We start from the raw sequence: 18421 nt of genomic DNA, 5'->3' as shown, positions 1-18421 counted from the left end.
CATTGAAAGAAATGTTTAATAAAGTAAACAAATAAATATTAAGCTTTTTCTTTTTGTAAATTTTGATACCCTTTAGATCATAATTGTTCTATAGCCTTGCTTTGACTCCAATTTAGTTTTGATTTTAGATTTTTAGATTCTTTAAGCCTCTTTCTCTCTATATATTTATGTATTTAGAAAATTTATTTATATATATATATATATATATATTGAATATATTAGGAAAAGAAATCCTGATTATCCTATCTGAGGAAAGAGGTGTAGGATAAGAATTAAAGGTAAACAATTTAAAATTGACTAAAATATCAAGTTAATCTCTATGCAAAGAAAGTTGGAACTTGTTAGAACAATAGTGTAGTCATTAAAATAAAAAAAATTATTTCCAATGGCAGATTATGAACAGTTACAGTAAAAAACAAGAAGAAAGAACATAGAATACAGCAACACAATGTAAAAAAAAAAAAAAAAAGCTGTAACAGGCTCCCTTAATCTAATATACGAGGGTTGGAACTGTAATAGTGACAACACAGCTGAAAAAACGCTATGCAACAAAACCAAAGAATATCGCGTATACCACACGTAAACTACATACCTACTACCTTACCTCTCAGCAAAAAGACTCGTCCTGCCTATGTCACGTGCATGCGGAGTGACGCGAAGAACAGATCCTTGTATTAGCTCGCTGTCTAAAGCAAGTGTTGTCAGGATATTTTCAAAACAAGAACAACGATGTTGGATAAAAATTGAATGTGCCAGAGGTCGTATAGCACGACAGTGTCATCAAGGGCTTCAAGAGGCTTTCGCGGAATCTGCATTGCCTTACAGAACGGTAGCGAGATGGGTGAAAGCATTCAATGAAGGACGCCAAAACGTGGCAGACATGCTGTGGCCAGGTCGTCCGAGTGTCAGCGATGGAGACGTGCAAGCTATTGCCGCACTAATGGACGGTGATCGCCGCCAAACGATTCGTCAGCTGGCCGGACAAACAGGATTAGCATAGGACTGTGCTGCACATTCTGAAGGAATGCTTGTCCATGAGAAAAATTGCTTCACGATGGGTTCCACATCAATTGACGGAAATGCAGAAATGGCTACGATATGATGCTGCTCGAACCCACCTGGAGCGCTATGAGCGCAAAGGAGATGCTTTTTTACGCCATATCATTATGCTGGATGAGACTTGGGCTTGATCGTACCAGCCAGAACTGAAATGCCAATAAAACAAATGGCATCATCACGGGTCACCACGACGTTCAAAATTTCGTCAGAACCCCAGCAATGTGAAAGTTATGGTGATTCTCGTGTACGACTGTGATGGTGTCATCCTAACGCATACCGTTCCCCCACAGCAGACCGTCACTGTGCGGTATTACTGCTCATTTTTGAAGCACAATCTCGGACCAGCTTTGAGAAAAAAACGGCGACACTTTCTGCAGAACGCTCCTCTCATTTTGCATGACAATGCTCGGCCGCATGCAGCACAAGCTGTGACTGATTTGTTCAAGCGATGGGGCTGGGAAGTGCTTTACCATCCACCATACTCCCCAGATCTAAGCCCTTGTGACTTAATTCCTAAGATGAAGGAACCACTTCATGGCACTCGTTTCCAAACTGTTCCTGAGAATCTTGCGACAATAGACCGGACCATTCAAACTATCAACAAAACAGGGGCTGCTACAGTTAGCTGCGACTTCCACATCGTTGGAAACGGGTTGTACACAATGATGGCGACTGTATTGAAGGACTGTAAAACATGGTGACATGAATAACTTTTGTATTCCTTGTAAATAAATAGTTGCCACTATTAAAGTTCCAACCCTCGTATCTTTTGCCTCCCAGTAATGCTCGCGAGAAAAATCTTGCGCAGAGCAGGACAGTGGGGTAGACATGTGGCATCCATCACCTCTCCAGAGTGCATATCAGAGAAGGAGGAATTTTGAATCTATGAAGATGATACTGTAGGCAGTCATGTCTGGTGGCAAGGCGGAATTTAGCAACCACTTTACGCCTTGGGCTATTACACCAATTCGGGATAGCATTCTTTCAAAACTTATGAGAAACACGATGATAGAGATCTTCCTGAGCAAGTAATGAAAGATCTTTTAATAAGATTCCTTACAGTATGGAAAGGCAAAGGATGAGAAATATTCTGCATGATTAAACCACCCTTTTTATCCAGGAAGTCGGCTTTCTCGTTACATGGAACCTCACAGTGGGCAGGAACCCACTGGAGGACTATAGTTTTCTCAAGTAAAGCCAGGTTTTTAGATAATGTCGACAATCCAATATGTCCTGTGATATGGGATTTTTATCTGAAATGATAGCCAACAGAGCAGCTCGGGAATCATTGAGTATAACAGCTGTTGTGAATTTTTTCAAGTGGCATGGCAGCTGGTACAGAGCTGTGCGAATCGCAGCAGTTTCACCGTCAAATGCAGAACCCTGGCACACAGGGATGTAGAAAGAGAAAATTTTGGAGAAAACTCCATCACCTGCATTAGGATCATCAGACAGAAGGGATCCATCAGTAAAGATCCGAAGCCACTCTGGTTCAGGGTAAAAAATTTTTAATACAGTCAAAAGTCGTTAATCCAGACTCGTCGGGACTTCGGCGATTCCGGATTATAGATCATCAGTTTAAATCTTGTAAGATGGCATGCAAAAATTCTAAAATTAAAAATATGAAACCGTAATTTATAAAATAAAGAAGAATTATGATCTAAAGGGTATCAAAATTTACAAAAAAAAAAAAAAAAAAAGCTTAATATTTATTTGTTTACTTTATTAAACATTTCTTTCAATGTAAGTTGTTTAAGTTGCTTCGTTTTATGTGATACAGTCAAAAGTCGTTAATCCGGACTCGTCGGGACTTCAGCGATTCCGGATTATCGACTCTTCCGGATTATAGATCATCAGTTTAAATCTCATAAGATGGCATGTAGAAATTCTAAAATTAAAAATATGAAACCATAATTTATGAAATAAAGAACAATTATGATCTAAAGGGTATCAAAATTTACAACAAAAAAAAAAGCTTAATATTTATTTGTTTACTTTATTAAACATATCTTTCAATGTAAGTTGTTTAAGTTGCTTCATTTTATGTGATAATACTTTCTCTTTAATTCTATAAACAGACATAATTTCTTGTTCCGTTACAAAGTTCCGTCCCGTAATTGCAGTGCGGAGAATACCGACTAACTTGTCAATCGAAATATTTTTGTTTTCACTAACCTCTCTGTCACCTTCTTCATGTCTTTATCCATTTTTCGCAGCAATTCCACTTTTTGTTTGATGGACATCGAAACATATTTTCATTTTGTAGATCCTTTGGGAGCTCCAGCATCGGAAATTCTATTTGACATAATCGAAAGTTCAAGTTTACTTTTATAAAATTGCTCTTACAGTCTGCAAAAAATAATAAACCAGATCCAATTCGAAGATTAAGGAACAACGCAATCATCACCATTAACTGAAATAGATAATTAGGTAATTTTAGCTTATACTGTCCGTTATACATAAAACGCACACGCAAAAACGTATTCTGCACTTGCGCACATGCATATGTGCAGTCGTAAAGGTTTTTTGTGCACGCGTAAACACCTATGCGCAGAAAGTTTTTAGTTTTGAGGTCCGGATTATAGATCTTTCCGGATTATGGGTGTCCGAATTAACGACTTTTGACTGTATTTCAAAAGTGAGGGCTTTTAAAACAGAGGGATCTGTATTGCTTTTGGTTAATTTTAGACCCAGGTTAAGATTAATCCAGAAAGATTTCAAATAATAGGAGGGAAATTAAAATATTAGCAGGAAAAAATTATAAGGTATTTCTCCTGCTTTCCTTGCGTGCCTTCGTGGTGTAATGGTTCTTGCACTGTGGGCCGGTATTCCAGAGGTGCATGGTTCGATTCCCGGCGAAGGCATTTGCTAATTTTTCAATCTCTCTTGCTTCCAAAATATCTTAATGTCTCTACAAAATTAATAAAAGAAGCAATGTAAATTGAAAAACGGACAATGATAAAACCATAATATTAATATCCCATATTTAATGTTTCAAACAGAACTTGTCAAGGGATATACAGTCAAAAGTAGTTAATTCGAACACCCATAATCCGGAATGATCTATAATCTGGACCTGAAAGCTACAAACTTTCTGCGAATGCTTTGCTTTGATGCATGCGCATAGGCGTTTACACATGCATGTACGACTTATACGGCTACGAATATGCGCGTGCGCATGCACAAAATATGTTTATGCATGCGCGTTTAATGTATAACGGATGGTATAAGCTAAGCTAAAAGTACCTAATTCAGTTAATGTTGCAGATTGCGTTGTTCCTTAATCTTCGAATTGAATCCGGCTTATTATTTTTTGCAGACTGTTAGAGCAATTTTATAAAAGTAAGCTTGAACTTTCGATTATGTCAAATAGAATTTCCAATATATATTTACTAATATTTAAAGGATCTACAAAGCGAAAATATGTTTCAAAGTCCATTAAACAAAAGTGGAATTGCTGCAAAATATGGATAAAGGCATATCCTTTGTTTCTCTAACCATTCCGAAATCTGTTTATCAATTTCACGCTGCTCTGCGTTGGGAAGGGGGGAGGAAACGCTGCGGCGTGCAATGAATTGGAAGTTGATCTGTCAGCACTATCCTTATCTTCAGGGCAGATGTTTTCATTTTATTTGGCTTATAATTCCTTACTAAATGTAGTATTTCATCTCGATGTACTCCGTCTTTGATATGATTTAAATCAAATTCCTCGTCATTATAATTTGCTTCCGATAGTGAAGAAAGTGACACAGAGGTTATTGAAAATGAAAAAATTTCGATTGACAAATTAGTCGGTATTCTTGACCCAGCAATCATAGGACTTGAACAGCTGAACTTTGTAACTGAATCAGAAATTATGTCTGTTTATAGAATTAAAGAGAAAGTATTATCACATAAAACGAAGCAACTTAAACAACTTACGTTGAAAAAAATGTTTAATAAAGTAAACAAATAAATATTAAGCTTTTTTTTTGTAAATTTTGATACCCTTTAGATCATAATTGTTCTTTATTTCATAAATTACGGTTTCATATTTTTAATTTTATAATTTCTGCATGCCATCTTACCAGATTTAAACTGATGATCTATAATCCGGAAAAATCGATAATCTTGCCGAAGTCCCGACCAGTCCGGATTAACGACTTTTGACTGTATATAGCATAGTAAGAAGCTCATTTGAAAAAAACAAATATGACATAATAACTAATAGTAGGTTCAAAATCAAGAAACTGTTGGAGCATAGTCAATATGTCTTTATATACAGACACAGTGCAAAGTCCATGATCTAGAACCATTGGAACTTCAGAAATTTTCTGATTTTAGATCATCAGTTGAAATTTGATAAGATGATATATAAAAATTATAAAAATTAATTAAAAATATGAAGTAGTTGTTTATGAAATAATGAAGTATTTGTGATTTTGATTGTATTAAGGGAATCAACATTTACAAAAAAGCTCAATATTTGCTTGTTTTATTAAACATTTCTTTCAGTGTAAGTTATTTTAATTGTTTTGATTTTATTGTTAATGCTTTTTCTTCATTGATAGGCATTATTCTTGTTTAGTTATAAAATTCCATTGTTCGAGACTTGTAATTGCTGTGTCATGCATTCCCACTAAACTGTCAAGCAAAATCCTTTTATTCTCAAAAACCTTTGTCATTTTCTTCATTATTGGTAGTGATATTTCCTGAACTTAATATCATATTACAGATTTCACCATTTGTTTGTTAAGTGATTGCTAACGGGGGGCATTGCCTTCACAATGGAAAACTTCTGTTATATCATCTTCATTTATTATCACATCTCTGCCAACCAGTAATTGGAAAATTTTGTCTTCTGTAGCATTTAAAATCTATACCCAAATAAAGTGACATGAAGGCTGATGAGAAAGAAAAAAATTCGGTTGATAATTTAGTGGGTGTTCTTGACATGACAATTACAGGACTTAAACAACTTTGTAACTGAACAAGAAATTATGTCTATAGACAGAACTAAAGACAAGGCATTAGCAGATACAAATGAAACAACTTTCACTGAAAAATAGGTGCAATAGCAACTGTTTAAAGGAAACAAACAAATATTTCGATTTTTTTCAAAATGTTATTTCCCTTAAGGTTATAATTGCTTCATTATTTCATTGACTATTGTGTCATATTTTTAATTTTATAATTTTACATGTCATTTTACAAGATTTAAACTGATTTAAAAAAAAATTCCAAATCCAAAATTGTCACAGTCCCAATGAGTCGGGATTTCTAACTTTGTATTCCATTCCTAGACTTAATTAAAAGAAAAAAGAAAAAAAAAAAAAAAAAGCAGTTGGTTCAGATATTAGATAACCCAAATATTGGACATATGGATTTTGGATATTGTTCTGTGTTTGATATATAGTACTAGATTATGGTCCATATATCTTAGTAGAATATACTTTGAATATTTTATTTGACTGATTAATTTTTGTTAATATTTTATTAAGTATGTCAAAAATTTACAATTTAATGTTATAGAATTGCATATCATTTTTTTAAAAAATATTTTTCAAGTATTTTCATTAGCAAGGAAAGTACATAAAACTGCAAATGCAATTATTGAGTCATGAAGCAGGTCACATTTTGGACCAAAATAGCAAATTAATATCATGTGTGACAGACAAGATCACTTGCTTGCTTTATGTGTATTAATTTGCATTGTGGTATTGTTATTTTTGGAATAATTTTTCTATATCTAAAAGGAAATATTTAGAATTCTGGTTTTTGAGGCTAAAAAATGATGGAGAGAAATTTGTGACCTTGATATGTAAACTAAGGGACGCAGAGCTAAGATATGTGAATCAAGTTATACATGAGCTAAGATATGTGAACTTATACACAAGTTAATAAATTACATAAGTAAAGTAACTCCTGTACATAGTGTAGAAATTGTAGACAACTGCAGAGTCATTCGTAATTTTCAGCTACAAAAAGTATGTGTTATAATGTAATTTATAATGAAATGATAAAGTTTTTTTTTTATTTGTAATGCATTAAAAAATTAACATCTTTTGTGTCAAAGCATTAAGCTTTCTTCACCTGATGCTTTTAAAATCCTAAGAGATCTGTGTGAAAAGTATCTGACCTTGAATTTTTCCTCCCAAAATAGTGATGCTAGGGCCACAGCTTAAATCTCCTGTTAAACAAGTGTTAATGGACTTTTATGGCTTAAACCACAAATCCTTCATCTGAATGAAGCTTTATATATCATAAACTTGATGACTGAATATGTGCAGTAAGATCATTTGCCATTTAATGCATGACATTTAAAAAAAAAAAAAAAAAAAAAAAAAACCCACTGATATTGTAGAATTATGTGGTGTTATTGAACAGGTAAATCTTAATAGGAGTTTTTTTTACCATCTGATTTGAATCAAGTTTTAGTATTTTACTCAGCATAATAGTTTAAATGTGTACCTTTTAGTTTTCTTAGTTGATTTGCAGTAAAAGCATCAGGCGTACTATTGTAACTTATGAATTTATACTTTCAAGGGAACTGGAATACAATAAATATGTATAGATTTATGTATGATTGCAAGCTTAATTGGAAATAAGAGTATAAACTAATGAATTGGGGTTACAATGTATTAGACAGGCAAAATTAATGACATGATTTTAAATAATGGAATTATGTATTCAATGAAATGTTCATTATTTGTAGCTTGCAATTCTGCTGGAATTACAGTTTCAGCCAGAAACTGAGAAATTGTGAAAATGGGGTCCTGATGAACTTAAGCATTGGATATATAGTATTATGGGATGATACTAAGATATTTTTTTTTCCAGCACACGAATGAAAAAAGGTGAGACAGTCAAAGCATTGCTAATAATAGTCACAGTATGGGCGTGTGCAAGAAAATTTTTTCAGGGAAGTGGTAGTTTCGGAAATATGGAAAAGAGTGTCCAACATTTTCTGACCATGAGCACCTACCAATATAATTTTAGTTGTCAAGCAGAATGTCACAGGGAAAAAACTTTTTCCTGAGTATGAGGAGTGATTTGTAAGCTGAGAACAAATATTAGGTTCTGTACAAGTAACCATCTGCCTATATTTGGTTAAATCATTCTGAAAAGTGCTTTTGTCCATGTGGAGTCACTAGCATTGGATATGTTTGAGCCATTTATCCCACCAGTATTTCACAATATTAAACCTCTTATAACTTAAAGCACCTTTAGGAATATAAGCAACTGTTCCCATTTTCTGTTCTACAGTTAATCGCAAATAACTGGAATCGGTGACACCGAATGCTTGAATACAGTGGTCTTACTCATCTGTAATACTTTCGACAATGAAAAATATACCCATTCTCAAACAGGAATAAGTTCTCATAAATTTATTGCACGTCTTGGAAGATAAGTTTTTGACCATCCATCCATCCATCCATGTTGATATTGCCGGTGTGCAGCTAGTAAATGCCGCTTTACCGGCTTCTGATAAGTGATGGTACCTAAAATTAGTCGGTCTTGAAGGGTGGTGGTGGAACTAAAGGTCAGGAGAGAAGGGGTGACCCTGCGTCACAGTGTGCGAATCAGACTATTTTTAATGGAGAGCGCGGTGGTGAATAAGCGTAATCCATTCCTGATAAATGGGCATAATAGTACAGTGAATATATGGTAATATATAAAGCATATGAATAAATAAATAAAATAATATATAAACATAAATACATGCATATAAATAATTAGTCTTGGATAAATAAGAATAAAGCATACATAATAAAAGGAGAGTTCCTAAAAATTAAAAACGAAGATTAATTATGATACATATGTACAACACGATGAAAAGGAAATACATGATAAGTAATAATGTATGAAAAAAATGCTGGAATAAATGCATAAAACTGGGCTAAAATATGAGGATACAGATTCAAAATAATAATATACAGATATGTACAAGTAAAATTAGGTAGGGAAATTTTGATCACAGGGTCTCGGATCTCTGTCCTCAGGTAGAACTGTATAATTGAAAACTTGGAAATATTTCATGAAGGGACAGTTGAGCGCTTTGCAGAAGAATTTATCATTAGTCTTCATAATATGATCCTTAATGTAGTCGATTTTTAAATCATTGTGAAGACGGGCATTAGAAACATAGTAGTGCGCATTTGTAATGAGTCGGAGAAATTTGTTTTGAACAATTTGAATTTTCTTTATGTCATTATTTTTCACTGCAGCCCAGGCAGGTGAAGCATAGCAGAGGGTAGGTCTGATGATGGCCGTGTAGATGTGCTTTTTACTTTTTAAATTGAGCCCAGAAAATTTTCCTAATAGTGGCATGAGGCTTTTCATATTTCCGTAGGCTTTACCTTTAATAATATTGATGTGGTCCGTCCAAGTGAGTCTATTGTTGATGGTGATACCGAGGTACTTTGCTTTATTAACAATGGGAATATTTTTATCGAAAAATTTTAAGTTATTGCTAATGATCTGATGAGTCTTTCTATTTCGGCTAATAATAAGGAGTTGAGATTTATCTGCGTTGATGACAATTCTCCATTGCTTACACCAGTTTTCAATGGAAGGCATGATGCTCTGTAATTTATGAATTGCTGCGTTGGGGCTAAGGGATTTTACTGCAAGGCCAGTATCATCCGCGTAGCAACCAAGAAATCTGTTGATCTCGTTGTCTGGATTAGGAAAGTCAGAGATATAAAATAAGTAGAGAATAGGGCCTAAAATCGAGCCTTGGGCCACAGAGGCACGGATGTATTTAAAATCAGAATTTTCCTGGCCAAAAGAAACATAGAATTTTCTATTTTTAATAAATGAGTAGATCAGTTTAGTCATTTCCGGAGAAAAGTTGAGTTTGATAAGCTTGAAGATGAGCCCTTCATGCCAGACGCAGTCAAAAGCTTTGGCCACGTCGAGCTTGAGTAGTGCGACTTTCTGGTGATTGTGCAAAGCACTACCAATAAATTCAATTAATCGAACAAGCTGCTTGGTGGTAGAGAGTGTTTTCCTGAAACCAAATTGCTCCGGAGGAAGCCTGTTGATGTACTGTTGCGTTCTATTAAGAATGATCCTCTCAAAGATCTTGCCAAGTCCGGGCAGTAGGCTGATGGGCCGGTAGCCTTCGGGAGTAGTGGAGTCCTTGCCTGGCTTTGGAATAAGGATGATTTTTGCTATCTTCCATTTCATGGGAAAGTAGGATTTATCCAGGGAGGCGTTATAAATACTGATAAGTTTAGAAATGGTGCTAAGAGGCAGGTTTTTAATGGTAATGTTATTAATTTCGTTGTAACCAGGAGCTTTTCTATTTTTTAGATGCTTAATAATTTCAATGACTTCTTTAGGATTTGTGAACTCTGTATTAAGTCTAACAGTGGTGCTATTAATGTAATCTTGTACAAAGTATCTAACATTATAAGTGAATGTAGTATCAGAAGGAGTCTCATTTGGGACGAATTGCTTCTCAAAATGCTCTGCCATCAGGGTAGCTTTATCTTTATTCGTAATGGATCTCTTATCTTCTTTTTTGATAGGTTTGCTGCAAGTGGGGTTGTTTCTGAGTCGCTTAGCAAAACTCCAGAATTCATTACCAGGCTCATTGAATCTTTGAATTTTATTCTGCCATTGTTCATTCTTGTAATTACTGATATTCTTTTTAATTAATCTATTAATTTTATTTAATTCGCATTTAATATGAGGGTCCCAAGTCAGGTTCCATCGTTTCCTGAGTTTGTTCCTTTCTTTGATGAGAGATCTGATACTGTGGGGGAGAATCTCCGGGAATTTGTTGTCAGGGATCTTCTGTGTAGCAAAATTGTAAGCGTATTTGATGCTATTGGTAAGTGTGTCGATAGCGACTTCATGTCATATGTAGTCTTGAGGCTGCCTATTTTAGGTGGATTATTTTGAAGAAAATCATAAAATTTTGTCCAGTCAGTTTTGTTGATTAACTTGTCATCAGCAATTTTATTAGTACCAAGGGTGGCAATTACTGGTATGTGATCAGAGGTGAGATCAATGGTGGATTCGATATATATAGGAATGGAGGAATTAGTGAGGAGAATGTCCAGAATATCTCCTTCTCTGATATTCTCAGGAAGGTAGGTGAAATTGTCTGGAGCATAAAGATAAACTGGATGATTAGTAATGAAATTTTTGAGTGCAGTACCATTACTATTAGTTTGTCTGCAGGCCCAGTCGGTACTTTTGGCATTGAGGTCCCCGGCTAGAATATTAATATTATCAGTGCAGAGTATGTTCTTGAGAATTTGTTCATCGAGTGGGTTGTGTGGCGGATTATATAAAGAGCTAAACTAGGCAACGCCATAAGAGGGCAGTAGTACAGAAACAGTGAGTAACTCGTGGTTGTTGGATCGATCTTCATTAATAAGGCAGGATTGCAGGCAGCTTTTAACAAAAATTGCAGTCCCTCCACCTCTGTGACTAAGTCTGTCGCACCGGTAATTTGGAATATTATTCATGCGTTTGCTGGGATTTGCATGAGTCTCGGTGATTAAGGCAATATCGATGTCTTTGGTGATAAGGAAATTTTGAAGTTCCGGAATTTTGTGTAGAATATTATTAGCATTTTTATATCATGATTTGTATGGGCGCTTTAATAAGAGAGTTAAGACCCATTATTTGTATTAGTGGTAGCATTCTTTTCCTCATTAGTATTATTAATCTGTTTTATATGTTGGGTTATTTGCAGGAATCCTACGCTTTTAATGATAGATACTAGTTCGGCGAGATCTGAGAATATTTTCTTCGCTTCACTGATAGTTTCATTGAACGTTCCTGATGTCAGGGTTTGTGCATAAGATTTGCCTTCTATTATGCGGCTTTGAAATGTTTTTTGTTTGTCTTGTTTCGGTTTTGGGAATTTAATACACCCTTTAAAACTTGAAGTATGGTTTTGTTCGCAATTGGCACAAAGTAGCGGTTTGTCTTTATTGTTCTTGTCAGGGCAGTCTTGAGATTCATGTGAACCTGCACATCTGACGCACCTAGGTTGGTAATTACATCCAATTTGAGTGTGATTAAAACCCTGACATTTAAAACATTGTAGAGGGCCCTGCCTACCTTTTTACTCCTCTATATTAATTTTTAATCCACATAGGTATTTTATCTGGTATATTTCCTTGGAGGCTTCATTTTTGGGTAATGTCACTAAAAATAAGGGAAGTTTAGATACTTCTCCATTTCTCCTTCTAGTCATTTGTTTAATTTCTTCAGGTTGGAAATTAAGCTCTTCACATCTTCTTTTATTTCCTCAGTTTCAGTACTCCTTAGGAGTCCTTTAATAACAATTTTGAGTTTTCTGTCTTGGGGGAGAATGTAAGAGTGGTGTTCCACCCCCAGATCCTTAAGTATTTTAACCATTGCCCTGTAAGTGTCAGGTTCTGTTGTGGTGATTTTGATTCCATCAGGAATACTATTGCCGATAAATTTGAAAGTTTTCTGTTTAAAAATATTCTTGATTTTACTGTAAGAGTATTTATTTTCTTTAAGTATGATAGAAGGTAATTTACTGGATTTGTTTTCCTGTTTATTATTATTATTTTCAGTCGAAGAATTTTCTAAATTAATGGTAGATTCTTCCTGATTGGTAATATCCATGAGCGGATTGTCTGCTTGTTCACTGGTAGTTTCTATACAAGATTGTGTAGCGTTGCCGCTAGTTTGTTCTTTAGTGGCATTACTTGTTTCCTGATTTTTACTTTTTTTTTGTTGGGAAGAATTAGTATGTTTCATGCTTAATTTAAGTTTTTTCGCAGCTAAGTGCAAATTCCGGATCCTAATCATTTGGTCTCCTCTGCGCTTGCAAGTGATATCTTCGTCTGAAGATATATCCTTGTCGAGGGTGATTTCATCGTCTGTGTTGTTGGGAGAATTATCGTGCAGTTTGATAGGGCTGCTGCCTCTATCATTGTCTGAAAGGGATTTATTGTTAGTACAAGAATCAAGGTTATGGTGCACATTAATTTGCTCTTGGCATTCTTTAAGATTCTCCTCATTGAGAATCTTAATCATACCCAGTGAGCTGATAAGACATGAATGAAATTTTTCTTCAATTGCTGTGAAAGATTCATTTAATTGTTTGGATTTTTCTAATTCTCTAATCTGTATGTTATAGAATTCGATCAACTTCTCAATAGTCTGATTCGCATCCATTGTGACGCATGGAAGCCATAAATCCTGCGCCCCAGCAAATGGAAGAGCCTAAGTTTCTGACATATGTGTGTAAGTTTTAAAAGCATGGATCTCCATGCAAGGATTTGTTTCCCAGGCAGACATGGGTGCATTCAGAAGTTACAATCGATTTTTAAGACTTTCTTATTAATAAAATAAAATGTTAAGAGATCAAAACAATTTTCTATGGAAAGCTTGGCTCAATTTCATAAAAGAAGTGCAGCAGCTACTCTTATTTAGGACTCTTGTTTGCTGCGGCTAGAATTAAGATTTATTTTAAGAACTGAAAAAGTAGTGGAGCCAGGCTCTTGTGGACTTCGGTGCAGTTTAAGCTCTATTTACTGAATGATATTAATTTTTACACTTGCAAATATTACTGTATAAGAATTTTTGCAGTCTCTCAAAAATCAGTTAATAATTAACAATAATTATTACATTCATTTTATGCTGTGCAAGGACAATGCAATGATTTCATCATATTTCATTATCTCACGGATAATATGTTGTAGGTTTACCTTAGAACTTCATTGTAGAACCCCTGTATATAATGTTAAAATAAAATTATGATGATTTTTATGATTTAGTGATAATCCTGATGTAAAGGTATTTTTCAGTAGTCCCTTGAAGTTAGGATTTGACTGAAAATGAAAGTAGAAATTTCTACAGAAATTGAAAATCAGCTTTAGCATTTTTTATTCAATTAATTTAGAATAGAATTCTGAGTATTCTAAATCAAATGCTAATATTGCTAATAAATTGAAATATTTTTCTACATACAGTCATATTTATGTATCATTATTTGCAGGAAATCTAACTCCTTGTGAATTGGTAAAAGTAAACTTTGATATGGTTATATGAACACTTATGACAATAATCTTATTTGTAATTTTAAAAAGCTTTGATATAGGCTATTTTTGTATTTTTATACTATGTACTTTCAGAAAGCTTTCTTTCAATCAACTTCTAAAAAGAGCGACACAGAAAGAGCATTTAGAAGGAGATTATTTTATTTCCAAAGTAAGTTGATCTAAGATCACTATCTAAAAAACATAACTTCATTAATATACAATCAAATTAAAAATTACTTAAAATTCATAAAACTGATTGTTATAGTTTTTTTGTCATTAGTATTATTAAGTCTTTTTTTATACACCTTTAACAATTTTTAGTTTATGATTACTTTTTCCTTTCATATGAAATATACTCCACTACATATAATACATACATTACTCTCTATTACTACATATATAGTAATCCTATCAAGATTGGCTCCAAGTATGGACTACATAAGCAGCCACTTAGTATGCCAGCTAAGATTGTCTTGCAAGCAATTCATATTTTGCTTTAAATTATAAATAAATAATTTAATTAGAATTAAATAATAAAGTTATAAACAAAATAATATATGGGGCACTAGCTATACTGATAATAACTATTTAATTCATAGGAGGTAACAACTGTTTTGAATATCTAGGGCAGCGGTCTCAAACTGGCAGCTCCCAAAGCAATTTTATGCAGCCTTTGACTATATTTCCATTAAATTAATTAGCATTATATGCCATTAATTGTTATGGCAAGATTTTGAAGAAATATTTTAGATTTTAATGATTTTGATTCCAATTTTATATTATTTTAATTACCATTAAAAACAAATGTGAGTAATGTTTCAAAAATGGAAATAATTAATTTACAATGTGATGTAAATGTTATTCAAAGATTTGAAGATAAAGATATGATTAACCTTTTTTCTCACCTTTCAAAAGATGAATTCTCTCAGTTATGAAATTTCGCAAGAATAAACTCTTTGTTTGGGTATACATATGCATGTGAACATTTTTTTCCACATTTGGAATTTAAAAAAATCTAAAAAAAAAAAAAAAAGAAAAAAAAAAAGAAAGAAAGAAACCAGGCTGAGTGATGAGCATTTGCAATTTGTGATAAAGATAATTTCTTGTAATTCTTGTCCAAGGTTTCAAACTTTATTGAAATTGAAGTGATCAAAAAGTCTTGAACTCTTCTGTCTTTATTTTCAAAGCTACACTTTTCCGTTACATTTCTTTTCATATCCTCATATTGTTTCTAGAATCCTCACTATTCTCCTTAGTGGAGTTTTAATCATTTTATCTTTTTTCCTTGGTGTGCTGCGAGAAAAGAGTGGTACCTGTCATCCCTTGAAATAGTATATTATGCATATAATCAGGGCTTAAACGCTGACAGCGATCGGCTGAGCTGCATTTTAGCATCTAAGTGGAACTGAAATTTCAGCCGATGCCTGAAATAAGACAAGGTCCGATACTTTTTTTTCTATTTAACTATTTAAAATTACTTTAGTAGTTTATTAGATTTCTCTTTATCTCTTTGAATATTCTTAATTTTAATTAACTAATTAATCAATTTAAATTTGTTATTTAATTATTTTAATTTTTAGCTATTTTATTTATTTAATGTATAGGTATAGGTGACTAATGTATAGGTGACCTTAGAAAGCTGTCTTTCCAAAGAGAAGAAAGTAAATTTTGCTAAGCTTAGTGATAAATGTTTTTTCAAACAATACAATTTATGGAAGATAATTTATGAGAAATAAGCAGTAGGACAGTACAAAAGTGCTTTTGTGGGTGTGGTTGTAAAAAATATTGATAGAAGAGGTTGAAAATGATTCTAAAGCTGTTTCAGGGTTTCAAAGCATGCAAAGAATTTAAAAATATTAACTATAATGTTAAATATCTCAATCAGCATGAATAATGTAGAGCTGGGAATAATTAGGAAAATGAGTGATTTCAAATAATGCTGGAAATATATTGAAAAGATATGACTATACTTTTTTGTGTGTGAATGCAGTGCTTTATGCTATGTTAGAAATCTTTATTCTGTTCTAGTTTTTTTAATTTTTTTATTAAATAACTGAATCAATCAAAAAATATGCCAGTAAACAGCATACAAAAATTCTTTCAACAGAAAAAGTAACTAGGAAAGATATCCTTATTGTTGCATAAACCAAATGTTTAAATTAAATATTTTCATAATTTTATTATTTTAAATGAAACTGGTTAAATTATTTTGTTAAGTGAATATATAAAAGGTTAAAGTGGTAATGGTTAAAGTAAATGTATATGTATTTATTACTCAAAGCAAAGTGGAAATATTTTTACACAAAAATTTTCTTATCAATAAATTCATACTGTACTTTCCTTTGTTACCTAATGTGAATAAAACATTTTTAGTGTTCTGAAATATGAGATTACACTTTTTTTTTAAATATAAATTCCAATTAAAGTTGAAACTGCATGAAACATAAACTTTATGTAACTATAACAGTTCCTTAATAGAGCTAAAATACTGTAAATCTAATTTTAAAAAATCATTTGTATTTTGTTGTGTAATTTTTCAAATTTCTAACATATAATTACTGTAGCATTAATTTCTTTGAATTGTTAATACTTTTAGAATGAATATTATTATTTACGTTCTGTGGGCAAAGATGTTCGAAAAGATATTGCTGACATACGTCTCCAGTTTCCTCCTTTGTCAAAAGATATAGTCTTTCCAAGCTTTGTTCCTGAGAATCAGATCTTCTCAAGCATCTTTCGTATAGCTTCTGAAGGACTTTCTATATGGACTCATTATGATGTAAATAAGTATTGCATATTCTTTTCATTCTCATAGTGCTGTAATTAACTTACAAGTGGTTATTAATATAATGACTTTTATATAATATTGTTTCATAATCTTAAGTTCAGACAATGAAATAAAAAGCTGATTCTTAAACTTTTAATGAGAATGAAGCTTTTCCTGTACATTTAATTTCCTCCACACGTGCCCTTTTCTTTTTCTCTTCTTTTTTTTAAACTTTGAAAATGAGTGCCAAAAATTAATGAATGAATATGTAAAACTAAGTAAATGATTAAAATGCATTTATTTATTATCATGAGCAAAATGAAACATCAGAATTATTCGAGAGAAAGGAGAGCACCAGCATGGTTAGAAAAGTTGCTTTTTTTCTAATGCTGATCTCCATAACTACAAAAAATAGAGGAAATTATGGATTGCAAAGTTGAAAAGACATTAATACATAAAGAAATGGAGGTAAACATCAATGGTTATTATTTATTACTTTGGAGTAATATTTAGCAAGAAGAACTTAATTTTATAGTAAAGTAATTATTTTTATGCACATATTGATGTAATGTAATGCAGAGTCTGAGATCCGGATTCTTCGGGACTTGGTATTTCTGAAAATTTCCAGATTTTAGATCAGCAGTTTAAATCTAGTAAGTTGACATGTAGGGATGGAAACATTTGGCCTTTGCTTATTGTTTTGGTAAGATAGAAAAATGCTAACCACCCGAAAGGGCTGGCACCAGACCTGATGCGGCCGCACCAATTGGCAGAATTTAGGGGCGGCAAAATTTTTAAAATTCAGAGAAGCACTGAACTGCAAAAATCAAAAATGGCAAAATTTTTAGAATTTAACAGAGAGAGTGAGCAGCAGAATTTAGGGAGGTACTGTAATTTAATGTAATATACAAGTGAGTTGAAACCCTCCTGGCCGATAATGATTGGCCTCATGGTTAATGCAGCATACTCAACACAGACAATAGTACAGTTTAAAGATTAAAACAAAAGCTTAAGACACATAAAACAGAAATACAGTCAAAAACATCAAACCAAAATTCCCAGTAGTGTTCTGTTGCCATTTATAAAGTTCATCAATTCCTTTGCAAATCTAAACAATAGAATGGGCAATAGAATTCCTTTATGTTACCATGTTTTACTATAACATGTCACAATAATATGCAGTCTTCGACAAAATGTCATCCATAGTCTTCAGCACTACAAAAACTATAAAGACTGCTATTTTGTAAATTATGCCAGGAAGCTCCCATTTCCAATAATTATTTGATAGTAATCAAAATCACATATCATTCTCATATTTTTAAAAACTTCAAAGTTCAACAAGTAATCTTTCCTTTTTACCAAAATACTCCATTTCTTTTTCCAACAATCATAACAGAAATCCTTAATTTTACCAATAACAATTCTTTTTGCTGCTTGAATATTGAACGCATCCCCAGCATTACCCATAGCAGCCTCTTTGGCCAGCATGTCTGCCCTCTCATTGGAATTTAGGGTGGTACTGGGCAGCAGAATTTATCACCTGCAATGATTACACTGGGTGGCAAAATGTGTA

The 18421-nt window shown here is 33.1% G+C and overlaps 1 protein-coding gene across 1 annotated transcript in view; it reads left to right on the top strand.

Moving 5' to 3' along the window:
• Window positions 1–18421, top strand: part of LOC118184068 (tRNA wybutosine-synthesizing protein 5-like) — a 34451-nt gene that overhangs the window by 4601 nt on the left and 11429 nt on the right. The window contains exons 3-4 of the mRNA XM_035353712.2: window positions 14175–14250; window positions 16678–16860. Of these exons, the coding sequence (XP_035209603.1) occupies window positions 14175–14250; window positions 16678–16860 (259 nt within the window). The remainder of the gene's footprint in view (window positions 1–14174; window positions 14251–16677; window positions 16861–18421) is intronic.

This window comes from Stegodyphus dumicola, chromosome 12 (genome assembly GCF_044657685.1).
Source record: "Stegodyphus dumicola isolate Sdum_Otavi_A_Nest chromosome 12, ASM4465768v1".
NCBI lineage: Eukaryota > Metazoa > Arthropoda > Arachnida > Araneae > Eresidae > Stegodyphus > Stegodyphus dumicola.
This window is presented reverse-complemented; position numbering and strand designations above follow the sequence as displayed.